The sequence below is a fragment of the Lactuca virosa genome, chromosome 5 (genome assembly GCF_052849685.1).
Source record: "Lactuca virosa cultivar CGN04683 chromosome 5, Lactuca_virosa_CGN04683_v6, whole genome shotgun sequence".
Taxonomy (NCBI): domain Eukaryota; kingdom Viridiplantae; phylum Streptophyta; class Magnoliopsida; order Asterales; family Asteraceae; genus Lactuca; species Lactuca virosa.
In genome coordinates, this window is record NC_136430.1 from 220553839 (window position 1) to 220579523 (window position 25685).

Genomic DNA, 25685 nt, shown 5'->3' on the forward strand with positions numbered 1-25685 from the left:
AATACGGATAAGAAAAAAAAATGGTATTTGTCGTTATTATAAGTTGTTATTTTTAAATAAAAATATATAATAATAAAAATTGGACCCTGTGCAGCTGTCTACTTTGCCCCCTCTCAACACCCCCATGGAATGAAGATAGCACATGGTCTTTACCATATTTAAAGAGTATTAATTAAACAAGAGGAAGGAAATAAAAGGAATGACAAAAATACTTTCATGTAGGCAAGGAATGCCACATTTAACGGGGGAATATACACAACTATTAAACCGTTGGACCAAACTCGTAACAAAATCAAAGTTTTGGGCCGGTGGTGCTAGTCCAAAACTTGTTGGAACAAAATGTTAATTTTCAACGACCATATAGATCAATTTTACAATTTTGTCTAATAAATAATTACTTACTTTTCCACTCTCTTATATTAAATCAAATATTATAAACATTTTTATAAGTTAATATTTTGTTTGAAAAGGGTTGAAAATAACAACACTCTAGTAAAGAGCGCAATCTTGTCCTAAATTCTGCAAATCCGGCCAACTGTACCTTACCTTGCTTTTACTCACAGTAATGAGTAAACCCCCCTCCTTCCAATTCTCAATTCAGTTTCAGCTTGACGCATTGGAGACCGCTCTCTCAATTCAATATCAGCAAATCCCCTTGAAAACCCATCTCAGTTTCAGGAATCTGTGTGTGTTGATGTGTGAACTCTGCCCTAAAACTTTCTACTTTAAGTTGTTGGGAAGCGGCCAAAAAATGTGGTCGTCTCTTGTTTACTAGTGTAGCCCACAAAAAAAGTAAAAAAGAAAAAGAGGGCATTTGTTTCTTACTCTCAAAAGTTTCTGAAATGGAGAGTGACAGCAAGAGTGGCGGTGCCGCGGCCGCTGCTGGTGGTCGGTTGCTGGTGGACGAATCTTCTTCTGATGTACAGAACGACAGGAAGCGATTTCAGATAGACTTGAAGCCTGGTGAAACAACGATTGTTTCATGGGTTAAGCTGCTTAAAGAATCCGGCATTCCAGTTGTTCAGTCTCCTCCTCCATCACCTGAGCCTCGGGTAAGAATTCTCCTTGTTGGTTTTATGTATATAATATTCTGATGATTCTGTTGTTGATTTTTTTATTATTTCTCCATTATTAGGGTTAAATGATTGTTAGATTTGTGCAAATTTTGTAAATTCTGTTTGATTTGGACATAATTCGTCATGCTGTACAAAGGAAGCCTCAATGTAATAGAATTCAGCAGGGGAGCCCAAAATTTCTCGAAAAGGAGGCAAATTTTACAAATTGATTACAACTTTTATTTAGGGGTGGAAAATTGTTTAAATCTCCAATTTTTACTAAAAATTTCCCTACTTAAGAACTCACAGATCATATGAGATTCAGGTACTCATGAAGACACCATTCCAAATTGAAATTAATGGATCCCTTAAGGGATCTAGGCTGCAATAACATTTTTATCAGATTATTTTGATCAAAAATTTTGTAAAAAAACTCTCAAAAGTGATTATTGCTACTTAAAGTCGCAATAATCAGTTTAAACACACATCCAAACACCCCCATTGTATCAAAAGATTACGTGCACTTACAAGTCTTTTGCTTTATATGCGAAAAGAATGCTCTTTTAGAATAGGAAATAGGAATACATTAATATTTTGTGATGCCAAAAGCTAAAACTGCAGATCTTCCTTGTGATGAAGTTTTCTATTTATTTGATGGTTCACAAGGGGTGAATCTATGCTGTATATATATCTTGCTGATTCTACATTAATGGTGGATTTATCTCATTAAACCTTTAGGAATTTGTTGATAAATTCAATGTCTATCTTGTGCTTGGTGGTCTTACAGATGGAGTATCGCATTGTAGCAAGAGATGTTCCCAATAAAAGAAAAACTAGAAGCCAGGGGGACCTTACACCTGAAGCTACCCACTTTAAACCTTCTCCTAGGAGTGTTTAATGAGTGTTGTAGGGTTGTAACTGGTTCCTTGGCTTGGTTACATATAATCTATATAGTGTTTAAGTAGTATTATCAAAAGACAATGGGGTCCGAAAATGGTTTGAACTATTTGGTAGAGTATGCACCTTTTCGTTATTATGTTGTATATAATATGCGTAATCGACTAATGATATGTATATGTCTTGTGATATCTACTAATGATGGAAACCTACAAAGAATTCCTAACATCTAGAACGCCATTGCTAGCTTAAAATTTCAACTTTAGTTATGTGTGATTTAAGAATCTAACAAATTCTCTATATTGACTTGCTTGATCCTACTAAGCTTAGTGCATACATGACAACTTCCAAATTCAACTTCCCGATTGGCGCTATACATCGTTGCATTTTATATATGACAAATGTTATGATCTTTGTTTCATGCTTTCAGACGTGGGGTGGTACTTGAGAGTAGAAGTAAGGGTAGGTGTAACCCCCCCCCCCCCCCCCCCCCGAGTGGTTGGTGTTTTGATGTAATGTCTGTTACTTTTTTAGGAAAACAACTTATAGAACATGGGCTAAATGTGAGTGAACTTATGCATGTGTTGATGTGACATGCTTTTTGCTACTATGGCTTAATTTCATTTCACCTAATGCCCGCCACTCGATAAACTCATATCACCCCATTACAATTTGAGATCTTATCATGTCCACCTTGACTGTCTTTCTAAATGATGCTACCATACTTTCTTGGAATAATTATCACTCTAATCCTTTCTTTTATCATGGGGCTTGAAATGCAATTCAATATTTGCATTCTTGCTACATTATTATAAGAAACATGTTGCATCGTGGCATCTTCACGCTTAGAACCTTATATTATAGAAAGTGTGAAATATATAGACCTTACCATTCACTAGAGAGTATCGATATATCTCTCTATGTGTGTATACATATGTACGTATGCATATGTATGTGTGTATATATGTATATATACAAACATCTTCATAATATATATATATATATATATATATATATATATATATATATATATATGTATGTATGTATTATAACATATAAGTAACTTTAGGGATACTTGTCACCTTCCCGTGTTCCTAACTATCTAATTTTCCCGTTGATCCCAAATGTCTCCAATTTAGGAAAGTTGAAACACCCTCTCATTTTTAGAAATCTTTGATGTTACTTATTTCTATGTATTCCTAGCAACTAAACCTAGTTTAAACTTAGTAAATTCTCCAAGGAGTTCCTCAACCAAGTAAATATGTATTCCTTACATGCCTACATATTATTAGCATAATCATTACTCTAAACATGACTTATTTATCCCTCTATTAACTATGTTAATGCTTGTAACGTCCATACATATGAAACGGTATGTTATCTACCAAGATATGGATTTAATATTCGAGGCAAATGATTTTGAAAATTTTGCCAAAGGACTGTAGTCAAATATGGTAAACGCAAACTCGAGCAACCTCCAACTAATCAACCAACACGAGGAAGGTAAATCTTAATGTCTTGAGAGCAAGGAACCTTACACCTCCTTTGTGGAATCTCATCTCCTTACCACTAAGGTAAGCACGTAGGGACGACTTCCGTCAAATAGGGCCCAAGTAGGCTTGTAAAAGGTTAGACCCAAAGCCCAATACATGCAAAGCATGTTAAAGCTACAACCCAATCGAAGCCCAATACCTAAAAAACAATTTAGAGCAACAACTCTACATGGGCATAACTTTAACGGGGTCTTTTGGTTTCTTTAGAGAAACAAGACCTTGTGACAACCTATATATAGAAAAAACTCAAAGGACCTTCAACTCATCACCTCATCTATGCATACTTTCTCTAAACCATGCTTTATTTTGCTTTCTCCTAGAGGCAAATCAAAGAGTTAAAATACCTAAGCATACATCGTGCTTTTGGTGGATATATCTAATCTGAAGGGATGAGATTAAACATGATGTGAATCCAACATGTCCTTACTGTTAACTTTGTAATTACTCATTTGTTTTATGAACCAAATTTCCTTGAATATGTGAGGATCCAAAGACATACCCATATTCCTCTCTTGAAAAAGTAATAGGAACATTTCCTTCAACTTTGTTTGGCTTATATGATGAGACTATTGATCGTTGGATAGGCTTCCTTACATAACCTATCTTTGTTAATTTAGAACCCACATTGTTGGAAACTTCTATATCATGAATGAGACAATGAGAATGATCTATTCACCATTAAGCATAACCACATGTTCCGTTCCTTCTATAACGAAAGTTGCTTTCAACGCGTTGATTCTTGATATCTCAATTGCTCTAATTTAGAGTTTCTTTTTTTTTTGAATGGCAGCTTGATTGGAGATTGGTTAGGTGTTAGTGTTAATACTCCAATTCTTGTTAGCACCAAGGATCAAACCCTGGCCTCCTCATTCTCGCAAACTAAGAGGCTATGCCTCTACCAATTGGGATATTCCTAATTCTTCTCAACAACAATCAGTTTATGCCAAACTAGTTATGGTAAGTAATAATGAAAACGGAAGAATCATTATTTTGCATTGATAACATATGCATATACTCCATTTCTCTCTTGCTACTCACCTACCCCCCATATATTTCCTCAATCGGTTTTTTGTAGTTGATGTTTTTGAAAGTCGATGTAAATTTATAGGAAATCGCTATATATCACAAATCTTGGCATTCCAAACATAAAAGAGTGGATCGCGTTCTTGAACATAGATTTACTTGGGGGTGTTTGGTTCAACGGGTTCTATGGGAGTCGAGTGGAGTTGAATTCCATTGGAATTCTCAGAGTTGAATTCCCTATCGAAGCCTAATACCCAAAAAAACAATTTAGAGCAACAACTCTACATGGGCATAACTCTAAGGGGATCTTTGGTTTCTTAAGAGAATCAAGACCTTTTGATAATCTATATATAGAAAAAATCTCATAAAGGACCTTCAACTCATTTATGCATACTTTTTGTAAACCATGCGTTATTTTGCTCTCTCCTTGAGACAAATCAAAGAGTTAAAATACCTAAGCATACATCATGCTTTTGGTGGATATATCTAATTGCAAGGGATGAGATTCAACATGATATGGATCCAAAGACATGTCCTTGTTGTTAACTTCGTAACAACTCATTGGTTTTGTGAGCCAAACTTCCTTGGATATTTGAGGATCCAAAGACATACCCATATTCCACTCTTGAAAAAGTAATAGGAACAACTCCTTTAACTTTGTTGGCCTATATATATGATGAGACTATTGATCTCCAGATATGCTTCCTTACATAACCTATCTTCGTTAATTTAGAACCCACATTGTTGGCAACTTCTATATCATGAATGAGACAATGAGAATGATCTATTCTCCATTAAGCATAACCACATTGTTTCGTTCCTTCTATAACGAATGTTGCTTTCAATTTGTTGATTATTGATATCTCAATTGCTCTAATTTAGAGTTTCTATCACCCCACTTCACAACAACAAGCAATTTATGCCAAACTAGTTTATGGTAAGCAATAATGAAAACGGAAGAATCATTATTTTGCATTGATAACATATGCATATACTCCATTTCCCTCTTTCTACTCACCTACCCCCATCTATTTCCTCAATCAGTTTTTTGTAGTTGATGTTTTTGAAAGTCAATATAAATTTAAAGGAAAATGCCATATGTTACAAATCTTGAACATAGATTTACTTGGGGGCATTTGGTTCGACGGGGTCTATGGTACTTGAGTGGAATTGGAATTAAGTTCCATGCTAATCCCGCGTTTGGTTGGAAATGAGTATGGAGTTGAATTCCTTTGGAATTCACCAAATCCTTTGAGGATTTCAACATTCCATCCTAAACCCACATAGTTGAAATTCTCCACATTTCCTCCTTTGTTAATAAAACTCATACACCCTTTTAACCATAGAATTTCACAAGTAAACGCCTCTCGCTTCTCCATGTGCTTTGCCTCTTCTTATGAATTTCATTCCATTTCCTGCCAACCAAATGCCAAAATTCAATCCCTTTAGATTCCAAATCCTTCAATTCCAATTCCTTTGATGGTATCCGATTCCTTCAAACTTGTAGCATTCACTTTTTCGCACACTTCAATGGCATATCTAACTATAGTTATTTTTAATGCAAAGATGCTATTCCATGATTGAGACATGATTTGTAGAAACAGAAACAAAGAATTTATTCGTCTTCTTCTCAGTTCAGTTAGCTGCTTGTAAATTTTTAATCCTTTTCATGTGTTTGATGACATACTATTTATACTTGATTTGTTTCCTGATGTGACATATAGTTACAATGCGTATTTAAGATTATATGATAGTTTTTATTACACACACCTTCATTTTCTATATATTCACAGACATTGGTATGGCTTTTTGCCATTAAGACTATGCATTGATACTTCTAAATCACATATTTTGGTGAATAAGTTAATTATTTATTCACTTTTTATTTCTCATAAGTGATTGAATGTCTTCACTCCTCACCAATTATGGCATCTACATCTCTTAATTGCTATGCTTTCTTTTAAATACTTAGTCTGATTTCAGGATGAATTTGGTATTAATTGCTCATTTGACCATGAACTCTCTCTTTTGCAGAAGTGGTTTCATGAAGAAGATGAGTCAAGAAGAGAGTACTCCAACATCATTCTTAAGAAAGAGAAGGAAGAGCAAAAGTGAGATATTGCTAACTCCTTTATTTTTTGCGAAAATTATTTATTAAAAAGCAACCCAATATTTTTGAATAAAGCAATTAATGTAGTTTTGTGATTGCTAGCTATAGATCTTCCACAATAGAGCATTGCCAACCAAAAAAGCAGAGGACTGATATCTCACAAGTCCTGGAAAGGGTCAATGCTGTTCAACTCACCAAAAACACAAAAATGGGACATGCGAGGGTAAAATCGTCAACTGATGTGAATTATCATTATGATAACAAGAACAAATCAGGATCTCCTTGTGGAATGACATCTGATTGGGCTGCTGTATGTGTTGACCTTAGTGAAGAACATTCGGTCAACAATGGAAGGAATGAGCTTCCTGACCTAAATGTTCCTTATACAATGCAGACAACAGTGAGTAGTATACAATGCATACACACAGGCATAGAAAATCTTAATGATTTTCTATGCTTATGTGTTGTTTGACTTTCTTTACAAACTTTCCTTTTTGACAAACTAAAAGTATACATATTTATCCATCTCAAACCAGTATTCTGTCATGATTGTAAGGCGATTTTAGGCATTTTTTGATGAATAGTTATCCACTTCTGCTAAACTAAATGGACTTAATGGTGATATGACTTAATCCAATAAGCTATATAATTATATATCAGTGTTTTTTTTTATTTAAGACAACAAGAATGACTTAATGAGAGAGTCAGGCGAAGGATACTTTCCCCATTAACTTTTCCTCATTTATTTTTTCCTTCACTTTCCCAAGTGTGCCATTATTTTTTTTTTTAACCATCATTAATATAGTTTTTTGCAATTAATAGAGTACTTCAGCAAGAGACATTAAGGATGAATCTTGTGGTTTGATGAATGGATCAATGCTCGAAAGTACCATCTTGGAGATGGAGACAATGGTTGCAGAGTGTAAGTTCCATTTTCTCAAATAATTGATGCTCAATTCATGAAAATGGCAATATTTTCTTTTTTCTTTTGAACTTTTCAAAATATAATCACTTGCCCATTGTCATCCATTACAAAAAAACCAATGATATTGATTTGGGTCGACATGGTTGCACCCTAATTTGTCTTTATTGACGAATATTGAACACATTTATGTCCCGTTTCTATTTTATTTTCCATTTAGTGTTGTCTGAATAAATATATTTAAGAAAATGAAGGCACACTCGGGGAAATGGAAGAAAAACATATATGATAAAATTTGTAAAAACTTAGGCCCTGTTTATTAAGTTATTCTTTCTGCATTAAGTCATATATATCTTAATTGATATGTCCCCAAAATGTGTTTCTTTTGCAGCAAAACAACTGCATGGTGATATTCAAGATTCAGTTCATTCAGTAGCATCTAAAAGCCATTTGCCTCCAGAACTTAAGAAAAAGCTTGAGACTGTTGCTAGATTAGCAGTATGTAATACCATTATAACATCATTGTGTCATAATCTTTTTTTCACATGGGCTATTTTTTTAATAAGAAAAGAAAAATAATTTGATTCTTTTTCTTCTTTATAACACTTTTCTTTGGGAATTTCAGCATTCAAGCCAAGGGAGAATATCAGATGAACTAATGATGCGTCTGATGAGCATTCTTGGACACTGGTTGAAGCCTAGAACACTAAAGGTATCTCCATGATTTTTAACAATTGTCATTTCTCTTCACTTGAGCTACAAAAGAACTGTTATTTAGAGTGTACAATTTTAAAACATTTTGGTGAAAATGGTTCCTTTTCGGATTATATTTTATTGCTAAAGGATCCAAAGGGGGGAAAATGGATCAAACATCTTAAAAGTTGATTAAAATAGTATCTAACTTTAGAATATATACTAAGTTGCTTTATTAAACAAAATTCACAACCTACTTTCATTATCTTATCGATTTATCCACCACTGAGTATTATTATTATTATTTTTTTTTTTTATCAATTTAGCTGTTGAACTATTATTAAAATTATCATAGAATCATAAGAGTCCAAACTCAAGTGACTAAATCGATAAAAATGGTAAAAGTAGGCTGTGTTTTTCTGTATTTGAACTTTTTCAAAACCTGAGTAGCCAGGAAAAATGGTTACCCAAAAGGTCAAAAAGTATATTGGTTTAATCACAAACTACAGAAAAATTGTCAAGTGGCTAAAAAGTATATTGGTTTAATTACTCATAAGTCATACCCCTTTTCTTTGTGTGTATAGAGATGCTTGAGGGATATGGTTTCATCATCAACATGTGGATTGGATGATTCCCGGTTTATCCAGATTAAAAAGGAGGTTGTTGAAATGATTAAATTGCGGGCCCCATCAATGGAAACAAAGGTACCCTTGAACAAAAATAACGACATAATCTAAATAAGTTATGTATGTGTGTTTCTTTTTGATTTAATGCAAAAAGAATGACTTAATAGAGAAACTCAAAAAAACGAAGCATTCCCCATTAAGTCCTAACTTTTTACAAACATTATTTTTTTTAAACAAAACATAATATGAAAAAAAGAAGCATGCCTTAGGGCTTAGACTAGTTTCTTAAAAATAGAATTTGCTTTGATTGGTTTGTTTAAGCTCATATAGGCTCACCAACTCGATGTAAAAGAGGGGCATTTTCGGAACAAAAGCAAAAAGATATGCATACATATTTTTCAGAGGATGATATTATTGAGCATAGTTTTATATGAGGGGTGTTTTGACTTTTGAGGCATAGAAACTCAAATTTCCCAATATGATTTGTTCTATAAACAACCATTGAAATATAAAAATTTGCAGGTTGCTCATAATGCAAAATACAGCATGGATATGGACCATGAGATGGAAGATAAAATATGTGATTTCTATGACATTTATGTCCAGGTATTGTTTTTATGGATGTGTTTGTTACATGGGACATGACAAAGATTTGTAGACTATTGTCCATGACTCGGGTAAGGGCATTCACGTCTTTTGCACACCCGGCAAAAAAAATGCAATTTTTGTCCTATTGGCATTAGTCCCTGTCTGAGTCCAAAGTATGCATGCCACCTGTCATGTCATGAGTAACAAACGGGGCCTATAAGGTGTTGGAAGTATTTTTGTTCTGTTATATTGGACTTAATAATGGACATATACTTCATTTCCTTGTTATATTAAACAGGCAATGGATGAAATTAAAAACTCAGAAATACGAAAATTCTACATTCAGGTAGTTGTTTTCTTGGAATACCACCCTCTTATTTCTTGCCTTTCTTTTGTATGCCGATTTCTTTATTAAAAGTTGCTTTGTTGAAGGGTATTTATGACATTTGACTGATAGTCAAACACTTCCAGAGTAAAATCCTCATGATTTTTTTTTACTTGATACTAATCTAAAGCTTCAAGAGTCTAGTTTACCAAACATAAAAACTAAACTAAAAGCTTGTTAAAAAACATTTATATTTACAATGTACTACAATAGTCTACATTACCCTTGCTAGTCTTCTTTTTTTTCTCTTCTCTACCACATTACCTTGTGCCTATATAACATCATCCAATTCTTCAAGGGCATGATGGTCATCTTATCTGTTTTCATGCTATGATTTACTTACTCCTCTTATGTTAGTGTTTCATCATGTCATTTTTTAATATAACAAGTGAATTGAAGGGCATAATCGTCATCTTATCCGTTTTTAGTGGCTTTTTGACTGAATTTGGCATAAATGACACTCTTTACCGGTTTTGAGTTCGATGGAAACTAAACCTAAAAGGGATTTATCTTAATTTAGGAGATAATTCCTAAATAAAATGAAACAATAAATATCTCCCAGAAAATGAATTTATCTAATTTAGGAAAAATATTTTTCTTTTATGTTGTCAAGCTTGCGGCTTTGTGGCCAAAAGGGAGCATGGACAACCATGGAATACGAAATGCAATTTGTAGAGCCAAAGAACGTCGAAGAACACTATTGCAAGATAAGGTTCGTAGCTCTTGTTAATTTATAATTATTTTATCCAAGGGTATTTTAGACTTTTTAACACATAGTAGATGTCCGTTTAAACGTTGCAATTTTCATGGCATTTATCAGGAAGTCTCATTATCCAGTCTACATGATTAAATTAATGTACATATAATTCTCTATTGATTGAACAAAAAAACTTTGCTTTGTAATGAACCGAGTTAAAAACCAAAAGGGTATATCTGGGAATAAAATTTAAGGTAGGTTTGTTAAGATTGTACGGATAACTGCTGATTGGATAAAAAAGTCTTTTGATCATGTTCAGGGGCATGAAAAGAAGCCTACTGCAGGGGTGGATAGCAATCTCCATGAAGAAGCTAACTTAGTTGCTGAACAGGGAAAAACGGTAAATGACCATAATGCCCCTGTTGTAAATTTTCCGGACACTGTTGTCCCTGGCACGCCTGAACTTGATCGGAAACTTGGTGCACCTGCAAAAAGGTTCAGCCCACCATCAGCAGGCGATTGCTGAGTTGTATAGGACACTACCCGTGAAACTGTATATAAATGGTAACATTTATGTGACCATAATGCCCCTGTTCTAAGATGTTTTAACCTCTCCACCTTAATTTTTGTTACATTTATGTGAAAACAGGCCAATTATACCAGCTTTTTTCTTCACATAAATGGTAATATGTTTAAAACAATTTCATTAAATAATAACTAAGTTTCAGTTTTGTTCTATGTTTGGTAGTTGGTACCTCAATTCTTTTTAAGAGGCTTAACTGCTTAAATTTAAGTTTTCGTGTCATTTATATAAATCAATGAAAAAGTACTTAACTTTGTGGCAATATTACATAAATTTTAAAAAAAAAAAAAAAAAAGTAGTTTACATGTGTCAAATCTTTGCAAATGTATTAAGTTGGCACTAGAAAAGATTAATAAAATGCATTCAACACAAAACATTTAAATCCAATCACATGTAATCCTTTAGTTTTATATGACCTGCATGTATTTGGCGTGCAGTGGACTGAGACATGAATGAGACAAAAAAAATGCAATCTTTTGTCCCACCTCTCGATCTCTTCTGTTCAAATGAATGCCTTCGTCATCCTTATTATCGAAAATAAGCCAAAAAGGCTTCTACAATCTTGTAAAGTTTTATCAATGAGAATAGCCCTACAAAGCTTGTCCATTCCACTCCATTGTGTGTCACACGACATCAATGATGTGAAAAACAAAGTTCCATGTCATCGATCTTAAGCAAGAAATCTCGAGATGCATGCTAAAGATTATGTTGGAACTTTGGTAGTTCTTTTAAATTTCTCTCAACGATTATTGTGTTGTAGAGGAGTAGACCCACAACTCAATCACCTTGGTTAGTCATAACTTACAACATAGTAACCAAGCTTTTGAATTTGTTTTAGTTAGGTACCTTGAACCTTTTTTCAAATTGTCACATGCTTATTTATTTGATTAATAACTTAACAATGATGTGGAAATGACATGACAACATATTTGAGACGATTTGATTAACTAATAACAAAGTTTTATTTTTGTCACTTAAACACCTTAAATTATATGAAGGGGTTAACATTAACGGTGGAAAGCAAACTCATTGTTTTTCTTATTAGGCCATACTAGTTTATAACCCGTGGGCACCACGGTTATAAAATTAATTAAACTTTCATAGTAAAAACTAAAAAATTATTAATTAATTATTTTAAATAAATTATTAATTAAGAGATATTATTTTAGTTATATAAAATTATAATCTGTATTAATTTTATTTTAATTGTTATTCTAATGTTATTTAATTTAATGTAATTAGAGTGGGAAATTTAAATTTTGAAATTTGAAATGGATAATTAATAGATTGACTTGTGGCATGACATTAATTATGAGGCCTAATAAGGTGACACATGGCAAAAGGAGAATCAACCTATTCTTTTATTATAATAGGGATGATATGGTAAATTGACTAAATGAGTAACGATATGTTTAGATTAAATGACGTTTGTTTTATTTATGGACTTCTAAATGAGACTAAACAATCATTTTACCATTATACTTAAAAAATAATCACATATTTATTTAAGTTTAACAATATTTATCAATTTTAATATGCGAGGAGCTAGGAGGTAAAATGAAGAAGATAATATTGGTAGAGGGTTGGCATCTTAACACATTAAGCCTATTTTTTAGGCTTAACCGATTAGTTCATTTTGTCCGGGTTAAGTAAAAAAAAAAAGAGTCATTTATGGTTAGTTCAAATTAAGAACTTAAGACAATAAGAAAAAAAAGAAATAAGTCGTCACACATGTATATATAGAAGTTTGAAATGATATTATAGTTTGAGTCATGGACGAAAGCCATCCCACCGTTGCTTTACATCTAAGTTTCAATGACACGAAACACACAAAATAAAAGGAAAAGAAAGAAGATGTGACATCCCCAATTTCTCGGCAAGAAAAGACCGATTTGTTTATGTTTTGTTTTATAAATCAGAGTAATCTTTTAAAGAAAACGGTTGCAGAATTTGTTCCCAAACAAGATATGATAAAACTTTATCAAAACATTTCTCAAAGAAAATTTACTTTTCATTAAATAATAAAATCTCGGGATGTCATGTTCCGATGCAGACCAAAAGCATAAACAGTATAAAATAGACCTTACAACAGTTATTTATAACTACTGATCTATAATCCAAAATCTCTCGTCAAGTCCACCAACTTATACTCTTGTGCCATTACCTGTAATGCAAAGAAAACTGAATGGGTCAGGCTTGGGAGCCTGGTGAGCATATAGGGTTTTCAACCCACAATAATATAATTTTTATATTTAATCATCAAACAAACAATCCAATTACCCATCCCCATTATCTTCTTTATTTCTTAAGTTCTTACCTTAAGAATCCACTATCGTTCATTCGTTCGTTCCTAAGGATTGACCTAAGGAATTGGCACAAAGTCCATTGCTGCCCGAGGTTCATCTACGCAGTACTAAATCCATAGCTACCAAGGTTCATCCATACAGTACTAAATCCATAGCTACCAAGGTTCATCTATACGGTACTAAATCCATAGCTACCAAGGTTCATTTATACGGTACTAAATCCATAGCTATCATTGTATTTATATAAGGCACTAAGTCCATAGCTGCCAGGGTTTTTAGAGTACACCGGTGAACACATCGTTCACAACACCTACAAGTTGCGAGCTTGCTAGTGTTCCACAGGACTGTCTAGAATAGTCCGTGGTTGTCATCCCTACTCTGCTGAATAACGGGGGCCATCGTTTGGGTAAAGGTTTCACTCATTTTTTCACCTGTCACCCTCATCTCACGATCTATATCATCTTTCGTCTCATCCTCAAACTCATCCTTCATCACACACCAACTATTTCGTCTACCTATGTTCTACCCAACATATTTTTAGATAAAAATTACATATATATAGTTTAAATCATTTAAAAACCTGTATAAAACATTAATTCAACAACCATCTCAAGTAAACAAACAACGTATAAACACATAACATGTATTTCGTAGCAAATACTTCATATCTATGCGGTAGAAGAAAGTAACTATACACTCACTTGATAACACGATGATCGGACAGCACCTCGTCTCTTAAAATAATATTTTCCGATAAAACCGGGACGTTTTCTCCAGAACCGGGCTTTACGCAGGTAATGTCTTGACTCGGAAACTTTGCTTCTCGGGATCTTCGGGGCTTCGGGACTTGCTTCGGGGCTCGGGAATGATATCGGGGCTTCGGGGTATCGCTTGCACGAAAATCGATGCAAAATGGGAGAGAGAAGAGAAAATGAGCAAAGGAATCGGCTGCCCTCGCATTCTATTTATAGGGTGCTGAAACTTGATTTACGCTGGGCGTAATTTCAGAGTACGCTGGGCGTACTAAGCTCTACGCTGGGCGTACGCTTCGGATAAGCTTTGGTATGCATGCCTCGAACTTCAAAAATTCATAACTTTCTCATACGAGCTTCGTTTTCGACGTTCTTTATATCCACGCGTAGGTGAGACTATGCTCTACAACTTTCATTTAGACTCCGTTGGCTAATTTTGACTTTATCTTTTTTATATTATTTTTAGTAGGTCGGGACAGGAAAACTCTGTTATAAAATCATAACTTCTTCATCCGATGTCCGTTTTCGTCTGTCTTTTTACCGTTGGACTACTAACGACGAGATCTTCGATTCTCGTTTAGATTGTTTCGGCTAAATATCGCTCGATCTCATATTCAAACTTCGGGTTGTACACTGCTAAGCCGAAATTTCGAAAAATCATAACTTCCTCATACGAAGTCAGATTTAGACGTTCTTTTTATGCACGCTCTCGGTTTAACGTATTCTACGACTTTTGTTTAGATCGCTAAGTCCAAATATCGCTCTAACGTAAATTCATTATTTACGTCGCGTTGTGTCGTGCCGGTTCTGTCGCGAAACTTCGACAGGTCATAACTTCTTTGTTATAACTCGGATTTCGGCATTCTTTATATTTTAGGAAACCTTGTGACATATACTTCAACTTGGTTAAGATTATTCATTCTAAACAAACTTCCATCAAAAAGTCATTTTTGATGCTTATCGTCTCTAAATTGACTAGTCCGGATCTACGGGCGTTACAATTATCTCCCCCTTAGGATGATTACGTCCCGGAATCATCAACGAAAATAGGACTTGTATAATGATTCCATACGCTATCTCTTCATCCTAGGTACTAACCGTAACTTCTATGTTACCTCGAAAGAGTATTTGACTCTATGGCTTTCTTGACCGCAGACGATGCCCAATCTTGCATCTGCTTATCGTATCATGTTGGACTTTCAACCGTAACCTTCAAGTTACACAATAAGTCCTTATTGTGGACTCCTTCTTCTTCTTAGGATAAATACTTTTCTTTATCTATTGTAACAGACCGATGGGTCATGTTCTAATGACCTCTCATCATATGATGCAACGCTTAGACTCAGGTCTCTTAGAGTCAAATTCCAGAATGGAATATACCTTCCTTCATATTCTAATGTGATATAATCACATTTTTGCATGTAGCATTTCCAACTACAAACTTCATTAATAACGAGCGCGTTACTAATGATCGCATTGATTTCAATCTTCTGACTTCAGTCAAATGCTACATCGAACTCGGGTCTCGGAACCACGTAACAAACTCATCGTAGTCGGACTCAATTTTATATGACCACTAGGGTCGGAATAACAATCATCATACTAGTCATTACCAAAACAAAGGTAATGACATTCCTGAATAAAACGTAATCAATTAATAGTTTCTTGGTAACCTTGTGACTTTCCCTGATCCAAGTGCGAGTCCTGTGCTTCCGGTAGTATATGCATCTACTACCTTTCACACCTACTCATACTCGTCCCAAGTATTGTCTCGCAGTCTCCAAGTCCTAAAATCACAAAACAATTTAACACATACGAATGTGTCCACATAATCATATAAGTTTCCTTAGACTCTACTAGGATTTCTTCCATGTGTATCTCCAGTCATCAATACTGCTTCAACTTGGTTGGTGGTGGAAAGTTCATCCGATGGGACAACTTCATGAATAACACCAATATTCCATCATCCCGCCAATCAAAGGTGTACTTCAGACGTACCGTACTCTTCTAAACGTACTGCTTGACATATACTAACAACAAGACATCATTCTTACGATATCTTCCGATAGGTGTCATTCACTATCATAAGCCTTTTTCATTTCCTCCATTTACTCAAATCTCTATGAGTTTTCACCATGACGTTATTTTCACATAAGCATGCATTCCTTGCATCAAGACGAAAATATAGATAGAGAAGATTTAGACACGTAATCCTCCTTATTACTCCGAAAAGTTATATGTCAGTTCTAATATCGTAATTAAACGTTTAGAAACCTGAGCACATAAAATTTCCAGATCCGGTCGGCAACAGACCATAGATCCGAACAAATAATATCACATATGGCAATCATATAACATTTAGCACATAAAATCATTTTAGGCATCTTTCCTAAAATATACTAGTGCTCGTGTCTAAAATATGGTAGACACTCATCTCACGATCATCACTTAGCATTCTAAGTTTAAGTCTAGAAATTTCCTACAAATTCCTAGTTCGCTTAAACTAATGCTCTGATACCAACTGTGACATCCCCAATTTCTCGGCCAGAAAAGACCGATTTGTTTATGCTTTGTTTTATAAATCAGAGTAATCTTTTAAAGAAAACGGTTGCAGAATTTGTTCCCAAACAAGATATGATAAAACTTTATCAAAACATTTCTCAAAGAGAATTTACTTTTCATTAAATAATAAAATCTCGGGATGTCATGTTCCGATACAGACCAAAAGCATAAACAGTATAAAATAGACCTTACAACAGTTATTTATAACTACTGATCTATAATCCAAAATCTCTCGTCAAGTCCACCAACTTATACTCTTGTGCCATTACCTGTAATGCAAAGAAAACTGAATGGGTCAGGCTTGGGAGCCTGGTGAGCATATAGGGTTTTCAACCCACAATAATATAATTTTTATATTTAATCATCAAACAAACAATCCAATTACTCATCCCCATTATCTTCTTTATTTCTTAAGTTCTTACCTTAAGAATCCACTATCGTTCATTCGTTCGTTCCTAAGGATTGACCTAAGGAATTGGCACAAAGTCCATTGCTGCCCGAGGTTCATCTACGCAGTACTAAATCCATAGCTACCAAGGTTCATCCATACAGTACTAAATCCATAGCTACCAAGGTTCATCTATACGGTACTAAATCCATAGCTACCAAGGTTCATTTATACGGTACTAAATCCATAGCTATCATTGTATTTATATAAGGCACTAAGTCCATAGCTGCCAGGGTTTTTAGAGTACACCGGTGAACACATCGTTCACAACACCTACAAGTTGCGAGCTTGCTAGTGTTCCACAGGACTGTCTAGAATAGTCTGTGGTTGTCATCCCTACTCTGCTGAATGACGGGGGCCATCGTTTGGGTAAAGGTTTCACTCATTTTTTCACCTGTCACCCTCATCTCACGATCTATATCATCTTTCGTCTCATCCTCAAACTCATCCTTCATCACACACCAACTATTTCGTCTACCCATGTTCTACCCAACATATTTGTAGATAAAAAATTACATATATATAGTTTAAATCATTTAAAAACATGTATAAAACATTCATTCAACAACCATCTCAAGTAAACAAACAACGTATAAACACATAGCACGTATTTCGTAGCAAATACTTCATATCTATGCGGTAGAAGAAAGTAACTATACACTCACTTGATAACACGATGATCGGACAACACCTTGTCTCTTAAAATAATATTTTCCGATAAAACCGGGACGTTTTCTCCAAAACCGGGCTTTACGCAGGCAATGTCTTGGCTCGGAAACTTTGCTTCTCGGGATCTTCGGGGCTTCGGGACTTGCTTCGGGGCTCGAGAATGATATCGGGGCTTCGGGGTATCTCTTGCACAAAAATCTATGCAAAATGGGAGAGAGAGAAGAGAAAATGAGCAAAGGAATCGGTTGCCCTCGCATTCTATTTATAGGGTGCTGAAACTCGATTTACGCTGGGCGTAATTTCAGAGTACGCTGGGCGTACTCGGTACGTTGGGCGTACGCTTCGGATAAGCTTTGGTATGTGTGCCTCGAACTTCAAAAATTCATAACTTTCTCATACGAGCTCCGTTTTCGACGTTCTTTATATCCACGCGTAGGTGAGACTATGCTCTACAACTTTCATTTAGACTCTGTTGGCTAATTTTGACTTTATTTTTTTTATATTATTTTTAGTAGGCCGGGACAGGAAAACTCTGTTATAAAATCATAACTTCTTCATCCGACGTCCGTTTTCGTCTGTCTTTTTACCGTTGGACTACTAACGACGAGATCTTCGATTCTCGTTTAGATTGTTTCGGCTAAATATCGCTCGATCTCATATTCAAACTTCGAGTTGTACACTGCTAAGCCGAAATTTCGAAAAATCATAACTTCCTCATACGAAGTCAGATTTAGACGTTCTTTTTATGCACGCTCTCGGTTTAACGTATTCGACGACTTTCGTTTAGATCGCTAAGTCCAAATATCGCTCTAACGTAAATTCACTATTTACGTCGCGCTGTGTCGTGCCGGTTCTGTCGCGAAACTTCGACAGGTCATAACTTCTTTGTTATAACTCGGATTTCGGCATTCTTTATATTTTTGGAAACCTTGTGATATATACTTCAACTTGGTTAAGATTATTCATTCTAAACAAATTTCCATCAAAAAGTCATTTTTGATGCTTATCGTCTCTAAATTGACTAGCCCGGATCTACGGGCGTTACAAAAGATACTAAATTTGCACGAGATGTGGTTCTTGGTGAGCATTAGGCTATGGGAAGTGGAAAGTGCTAAGCCCTCACCACCCATTGCCAAGAATTCGTTAACACCACCCCTTGGCTCTCACCAAAGAAGGGTTGACAGCCAGCTAGCAAGAAGAGATATGAGAAAAAAAAGTGGAGAATGTGGGTTCTGATTGGTGCTTGGCATATGTTTTTTTTTTTCAAAATGAAATAACATCACAAATTCCTAGGTGACATGTATAAATCTAAGGTGACACTATGCTAAAAATGATTGTTTTACCATTTTGTTTTGTTTTATGTTTTATGTTGATAAAATATTGAAACAATGAACAATGACTTCAATTTGAAATAAAGAGGGATAATTGGCTCTCCTAAGTCCTAACATTTGATTATACGATAATAGAATTCATAATCTCCATACATAATGAAATAATGAATAAAGAATCACAAACTAGTCAAGATAAACATACAAATGATCATATGCTCCAATTTCTAACAAATTTGCAAACTTCTTAAGAATTATATCGATTTTGATAAGTTCACTCGAAGACCATTTATTTCTAGAGAGATACAAAGATCATTGTTTCCAACTTATGTATCAGATAATTCCAAACAGCTTTACATAAACCTCATACAAGACAAAAATGTTGGCTCCCATGAAACCAACTAGCTTCACATAAATTAACTTTCGGGAACCTGAAAGAAACATATGCTTCTATCATCTATTTTAGAAAAAAAAAATACTTCTTCATACCACTGTTATATATTATATATTGGGCACGCGGGCGTGTATAGATCAAGAAACAGACATACATGGTTTGTGGAGGTGAGGGGATTATAGCAGTTTAGCTCATTTTCTCTTTTTTATATTAATATTTAATTGATAAACAATTTGTGCAAGACTTTTAATTATTAAAAAAATTATTATCTATCTTATCTTGAATACACAACCCAACCAAATCAAAATTTATCACTCATTAGCAATCAAACCAAACTAAATTTAAATTAAAATATAATTATATAATATTGACTTTATTTTGTAGAGAAAACTAAATTTTATTTCATTTTTTAACAAAGATAAAACGAAATTATTTACAAAAATAGTTTTAGTTATAAAAGTTTATTTAATACTACCATTAACTAGTGGACACTTGGGCATGGACAGGTCGCAAAAAACGAGCATAGTTTGTGGATATGACCGTATTTCACGCTTCTTATTTTTTATTTTAAAAAAAATCAGTAAGCTCACTCCTGCAATCCCCGCCCTCCCACACCCGTGAGCATAGTTTTATACATAGAATGTTGGAAACTTGTGACATCGTTGGTCTAGTCAGATGTGATTAATTGCATTAGTGTTTGAAAATATTTTTTAGTGTTGCTAATTATCTATAAAATCCAAGAAAAAACTTTGGATCGGGCTTTTGGTGTAATGATAGGTCTTGAAGAACTAAAAGATACTCAACTCACACCATTCTCTCCTGACCAAAACCCCCAAAATGAGGATGTACCCAATTTTGTTGTTTGATCTTTGATGCATAAAAAACTAAAAGAAGACAAAATTGGGCCGATAGTCCATTAGAGGGCCTAGGTCTAGGATGGGATACTTATACTAATCGTTAGCCTTTGTTTTGAAATACCAATCGAGACATTCACAATCTTAAGAGAGTTAGAAAGAGAGAGAGAGAGAGAGCGCGCGGTTCAGGACTGCAGGTTACCAAACAGAGACAAGGAAAAGAGAAAAGAAATGTCGTACAAGCGCGGGAAAGGCAGGGACAAGGACCTTGACGACTTCATCTGCGACGACGACGCCCCTCCAAAGAAAATGCGCAAGAAAGACACATCCGGTGATGATTCCGGCGACGATGACACCATCTTCATCTGCGACGTTTCCAAAAACCGGAGGGTTAGTGTCCGAAACTGGCAAGGGAGGGTTTTTGTTGATATCCGTGAGTTCTACGTCAAAGATGGCAAGCAAATGCCTGGAAAAAAAGGTTTACACTTCACTACCTTTCATTTCTTTACTGAAATCCTCATATTTCATGATATAATCATATAGGGTTTTTTTTAGTTTAGCATTTTCCGTGTTTGAATTTATAGTTTATCTAGGGTTTCATATGTTTAAACTGTATTGACCTAGGGTTTACTTACCTTAATTTGCACATTAGGGTTTTCAGTAAACGATGGTTTTAAACTAGAATTCGTATTAGAATAACTTATAACGAACTTAGCCCCATGGTTTATTTGCACTAGGGGTTTTCTTAGTTTCAGTTTGCCTTCACAAATTGGAGCCTTTGTTTCTTTTATTATTGTTTTTATCTGTCTTCATTGGGAAACATCAATCTTCACATTTTATCAAATAGCTTATAAAGAACTTAGACATGGTTTATGATTGATTTTGTTTAGTGTTCATCCATGTACGAAGTTAAATCTGCAGAAGAAAAACTATCAACTACTGATATTGTTTATTCTATTGTCATTTCAGGTATCTCGTTGAGCATTGATCAGGTATTTAGTTGCAGCTCTTCTCTTGTGTTACAGACCTTACTTAAGTGTTGTTTCTTTTTGACTTAATAGATAAAGTCAGGGAAACTATGATTTCCTAATCAAGTCCTAACTTTTTTTAAATTTACTATCATTTACTTATCTAGACAACACTTAATATTTTTGGTCTTATTAACAATGAGGTTTTGTTGTTGTATTTGGCAGTGGAAAGAACTTCGTGCTCATGTGGATGAAATTGACAAGGCACTGGCATAGTAAATGGTGCACTATCTGTAACAAGTAGAAGACTAAAATGTGGTTTTTTTTTTACTGTTGACCAGAATCATTAGTGCAAGTATGCTTATATGCTGTATGTAGTTGTAGCTGGTGGATGTGGATTCTATCGTGGGATGTTTTGCATGGTTTTCCTCCCGACTCTTTAAAAAGGTCAAGTTGCATGCCTGTTATTTTGCAAAAGTTAAAATTTTACTTAATAATCAGGTAATAATAATATAAACTAAATATAAATTCTCATTAGACTTTCACTTTTTCCAACCCACAAGATATAAAAACTCATGCCTCTGACCCATTTAGTTTTTTTATTTTAAATTTAATACAAACTGAATAAAGTCATAAAACTAATCCACAAAATATTAAAAACATATAAAACTATATATAATACAAGTATTAATGCATTGTGTACAAGTGTACACAATGTATTAATACTTGTTGAAAATTAGTGATGGCAAAACAATTCACCCAAAATCAGAAGGCTTATGTCTACATATACAATCTAACTGTGCCTAGAAACATCAAGGAAGTCAATGTATGAACATTGTTCTCTTGTAAATACACAAAATATATCATGCTTTTTGCATTAAAAAAGTACAAATACCATCTTTTCCTTATGTTGCCAGTCAGAATGTTGAAAGGATAATACAAAAATGAACAATTACATAACTACTTGCACAAAAGATTTCTGTTATGAAGTACGAATCTTTTCAATTTGATCTTTCATACAGCACAAAAGACTGATAAGTTGATCCATGCATAATTTATAAAAAGCATCTCCCAATGCCAATTGCCAAATGAGCTACTTTCTTCTAAGAATTTAACACCAAAATCAGTTTATCAGATCTTACTACAAATTAAACAGTTATCAGATTTTTCTCAGAAAGTTGGTTTCCATAGCACTTCTCTCCAGATATACATCATGTTACAAATCTAACACAAATTCTATTATATCATATATTCATATTACTATTCCACATAGTATGATGTTACATCTGTAACTCATAACATCTTTCATGGACAAGATTAGGAAACAGGGGAAAAAAACATACCTGCAGTTCTTGGCGAAGAGCAGCATCCTCGTTTCTGAGCTCAGTCGAAAAAGGTTTCCCAACATCATATGAATAATATAAAATAATTCAACAAACAAAACAAAGATTTAACAGTAAGCATTCGACGGAAATCAGGAAAAAAAAAAGACCTTCAAGAGCTTTTTAATTTTGCGTCTAGCAAACAAAAGTGAATTTGGATAACTAGGGTTTTTGTGTTGAGCTCAGAGTTTTAAAGAGGATTAAATGGTTCGAGCAAATCAGCTCTTACTTGATGTTTTTAACTCTATAATAACAAAGTTCTAATCAATTTGGTATATATTTATATATGTTTTTTCTATAATTTTCTATAACTATTTATAATGCTATATATGTTTGTAGACGGTCTTAACATCTTCTTTACTGTTCCGAAAGTTCTAAAAAGTAAAAACTTTCTGTGACATCTACTTTTAAATTGTTAGTCACCAACCAGCCATTAGTTTTTCTTTGGGTTCATGACCTAGAAAGGTAACGAACTTTGGTCTTTGTCCACATTTAGATAACCATGTTTTTTTTTGTTCACATTTGACCATTGAATTTGTTTCACCAGTTTAAAATAGGATAATATGATTGGTAATTACGGTAATATTACCCTATTATGAACATGTCAAACAACTTTATTGGACAAATATGTACGAAAAAAACATGGTTACCTAAATATGGACAAAAACCAAAGTTTCTTACCTGTTTCGGTAATATTGGACAGGAACCGTCTTAGGGGCTATGCCCTGGGATCAGGCTCCGACAGTCAATGAACAATTAGGTTAGGTTTGGTCTAACCCAGTTCAGTCTCGGCTAGTCATAGGCTAGGCTGTGTTGCTAGGTCTTTAAAGCACATACAATCTAGCCCCTTAACCACATACAACCTAACCCTAACTAGCTGGGCTTAAACTGGGTTGGCCCAAGACTTGGCCATCTCCTCATACATAAAGACCGGACAACCCAATTTAATGTCACATCAATGGATCTTATGACTATTTGCACTTAACATAAAGAACCCAATATTACCAAAATAGGTAAGGAACTTTGGTTTTTGTCCATATTTAGGTAACCATGTTTTTTTCGTATACATTTGACCGGTAAGCTTGTTTGACCTGTTCATAATAGGGTAATGTTACCACTAATTACCGGTCATATTACCTTATTTTGAACATGTCAAACAAGTTCAATGGTCAAATGTGTACGAAAAAAATATGATTACCTTAATGTGAACAAAGACTAAAGTTCGTTACCTTTCTAGTTCTTTAACCCTTTTTCTTTTTCTATTTCTATATGAGGGCAAAAGTATTCATAGTGATTGACCAGTTTTTGAACAACAAATTTTTACGCTTAGACCATTTTTTTTTATTGGATTTGAATTATAGGTTATATTATTTTTCAATCTTCATATATACAAGTAGGAGTAGGACTAACATGGCATGTAAGACTAGGATGAAGGGAAGTAATAGAAAAGGAAGGCCATCATCATTCCATCCCACATCGCTAGTTTGTGAAATATTAGATATTTTTTAGGCTTTATAAAATGCAAAGAAAGGCAAGAAGGACAGTGCTCGTTTCCAAAATCTTAAACTCCTAATTAACGCCCTTTTCTCTCTCTCTCTCTCTATATATAGTTTAGATCTAATTAAAAATTAATTATTTTTTAAAAATGTGAGAAATAATCTAAACCTTTGATTCATGGAATCAATGGTTAAAATTAAAAGATATAAATTATAATTAACTTAAATAGTTAAACTTTTTAAAATTAAATGTTATGGGTAATTATATAATTGCTATCTACCCCTAAAATTATGATTCCAATCTTTTTAATTTTAACAATATCCAAATTCCAAATGAAATTTAGGATACATAGTCGCCAAATTCAACGTTTAGTGATTTGATCTTGATCCTAAGAAAAATAAAAAAGATCACCAACATAATGAAACCATACATAACTCTGAAACTAAATTTTCTTTAACAATCTATTGATTCCATGTGAATCAAAATCGGATTCCATCATGAACTAAATTTTCTCCATAACTGTTTTCTTTTTTCAGCAAATCATTGATTCAAATTGAATAACTTAGATTGTTAAGATTGAATATCGTAAACTAAAAAAACAAAAAATAATAACTACTTTTGAAATAGACACCTACAAAATCAGGGCGAACACAAGAATTAATAGTAGGGGTTGCACAATTTTTTTCCGGTCAAACATAATATAAAACATAAAAATGATTCATTACGTCTGATACAAAAAAAAATTTCTGGTTAAACATAATATAACAACGATCTATTAAAATTTAAATTTGTCCTCTTCGTGCATGCATCTTTTGAAACCGCTTCATTACTTTTTCATTCTCAACTTTTGCAAGTGTTTAGGTCTCAACATTACAAAGCAATGCGTCGTTCAAAAAGTCATCGCCAGTTTTGTTGTGCAAGTCATCTTTTGAAACATCGTTCTACACCTGCGGTCGCTACGGGTAATATCAAAGCCAACTTTAAAAACTTATAAACCAAAGGATAAGACTGATGCTTCCCCGTACTAACCATCAAACGAGAAATGTCAGAAATTCCTTTCAAACTAGTGATGCGCTCATATTTGATGCAAGAGTGATAACATATATCAAGTTGTCCTTCAAGGTCTATTATATCCAAATCATCAAAGTCATACTTGTATAACTTACCCAACTTCAACAACTTTGATTTGTCGAATTGTGCAAATGAATCACAAGGGCTCAAAGCACCCATATATTCTAGTAATGAGGTGCTTGTTTCACTAAATCGATCTCGATATTCTGTAAGTTGCATATCTACCACCATGTTGAATATTTCAACCTCAAAATGAACCAGTAAAACTTACTTGCTTCATTCTAAGCTTGATGAAGTCGATTTTGTTAACCTAGAAAGTAGA

The 25685-nt window shown here is 34.1% G+C and overlaps 2 protein-coding genes across 3 annotated transcripts; both read left to right on the forward strand.

Annotated features, from left to right (window-relative positions):
* The first annotated feature begins 497 nt into the window (after positions 1–497).
* LOC145117554 (ubinuclein-1-like) lies at positions 498–11287 on the forward strand. 2 transcript variants are annotated; one of them, XM_079053846.1, is made up of 11 exons: positions 498–1052; positions 6563–6639; positions 6741–7038; positions 7461–7560; positions 7952–8058; positions 8186–8272; positions 8838–8957; positions 9402–9485; positions 9766–9813; positions 10466–10564; positions 10869–11287. In XM_079053846.1, the coding sequence occupies exons 1-11, from the start codon at positions 843–845 to the stop codon at positions 11073–11075; spliced, it is 1437 nt and encodes a 478-aa protein (XP_078909972.1). In that variant the 5' UTR covers positions 498–842; the 3' UTR covers positions 11076–11287. The 2 variants fall into 2 exon arrangements, with proteins under 2 accessions (XP_078909972.1, XP_078909973.1); XM_079053847.1 differs by having other exon boundaries at positions 6747–7038.
* Positions 11288–20549: 9262 nt separating this feature from the next.
* Positions 20550–21875, forward strand: LOC145112211 (RNA polymerase II transcriptional coactivator KIWI-like). Its single transcript, XM_079048407.1, has 3 exons — positions 20550–20923; positions 21415–21437; positions 21639–21875. The coding sequence occupies exons 1-3, from the start codon at positions 20677–20679 to the stop codon at positions 21687–21689; spliced, it is 321 nt and encodes a 106-aa protein (XP_078904533.1). The 5' UTR covers positions 20550–20676; the 3' UTR covers positions 21690–21875.
* The last annotated feature ends 3810 nt before the right edge of the window (positions 21876–25685 follow it).

Bases quoted from the DNA above. Each gene is read 5' to 3' on its own strand.
- LOC145117554 (XM_079053846.1), top strand. From the start codon at position 843: ATGGAGAGTGACAGCAAGAGTGGCGGTGCCGCGGCCGCTGCTGGTGGT. The intron at 7,039-7,460 runs GTGAGTAGTATA...TGCAATTAATAG, and splicing joins CTTATACAATGCAGACAACA to AGTACTTCAGCAAGAGACAT. The intron at 9,814-10,465 runs GTAGTTGTTTTC...TATGTTGTCAAG, and splicing joins TACGAAAATTCTACATTCAG to CTTGCGGCTTTGTGGCCAAA.
- LOC145112211 (XM_079048407.1), top strand. From the start codon at position 20,677: ATGTCGTACAAGCGCGGGAAAGGCAGGGACAAGGACCTTGACGACTTC. The intron at 20,924-21,414 runs GTTTACACTTCA...TTGTCATTTCAG, and splicing joins GCAAATGCCTGGAAAAAAAG to GTATCTCGTTGAGCATTGAT. The intron at 21,438-21,638 runs GTATTTAGTTGC...TGTATTTGGCAG, and splicing joins TCTCGTTGAGCATTGATCAG to TGGAAAGAACTTCGTGCTCA.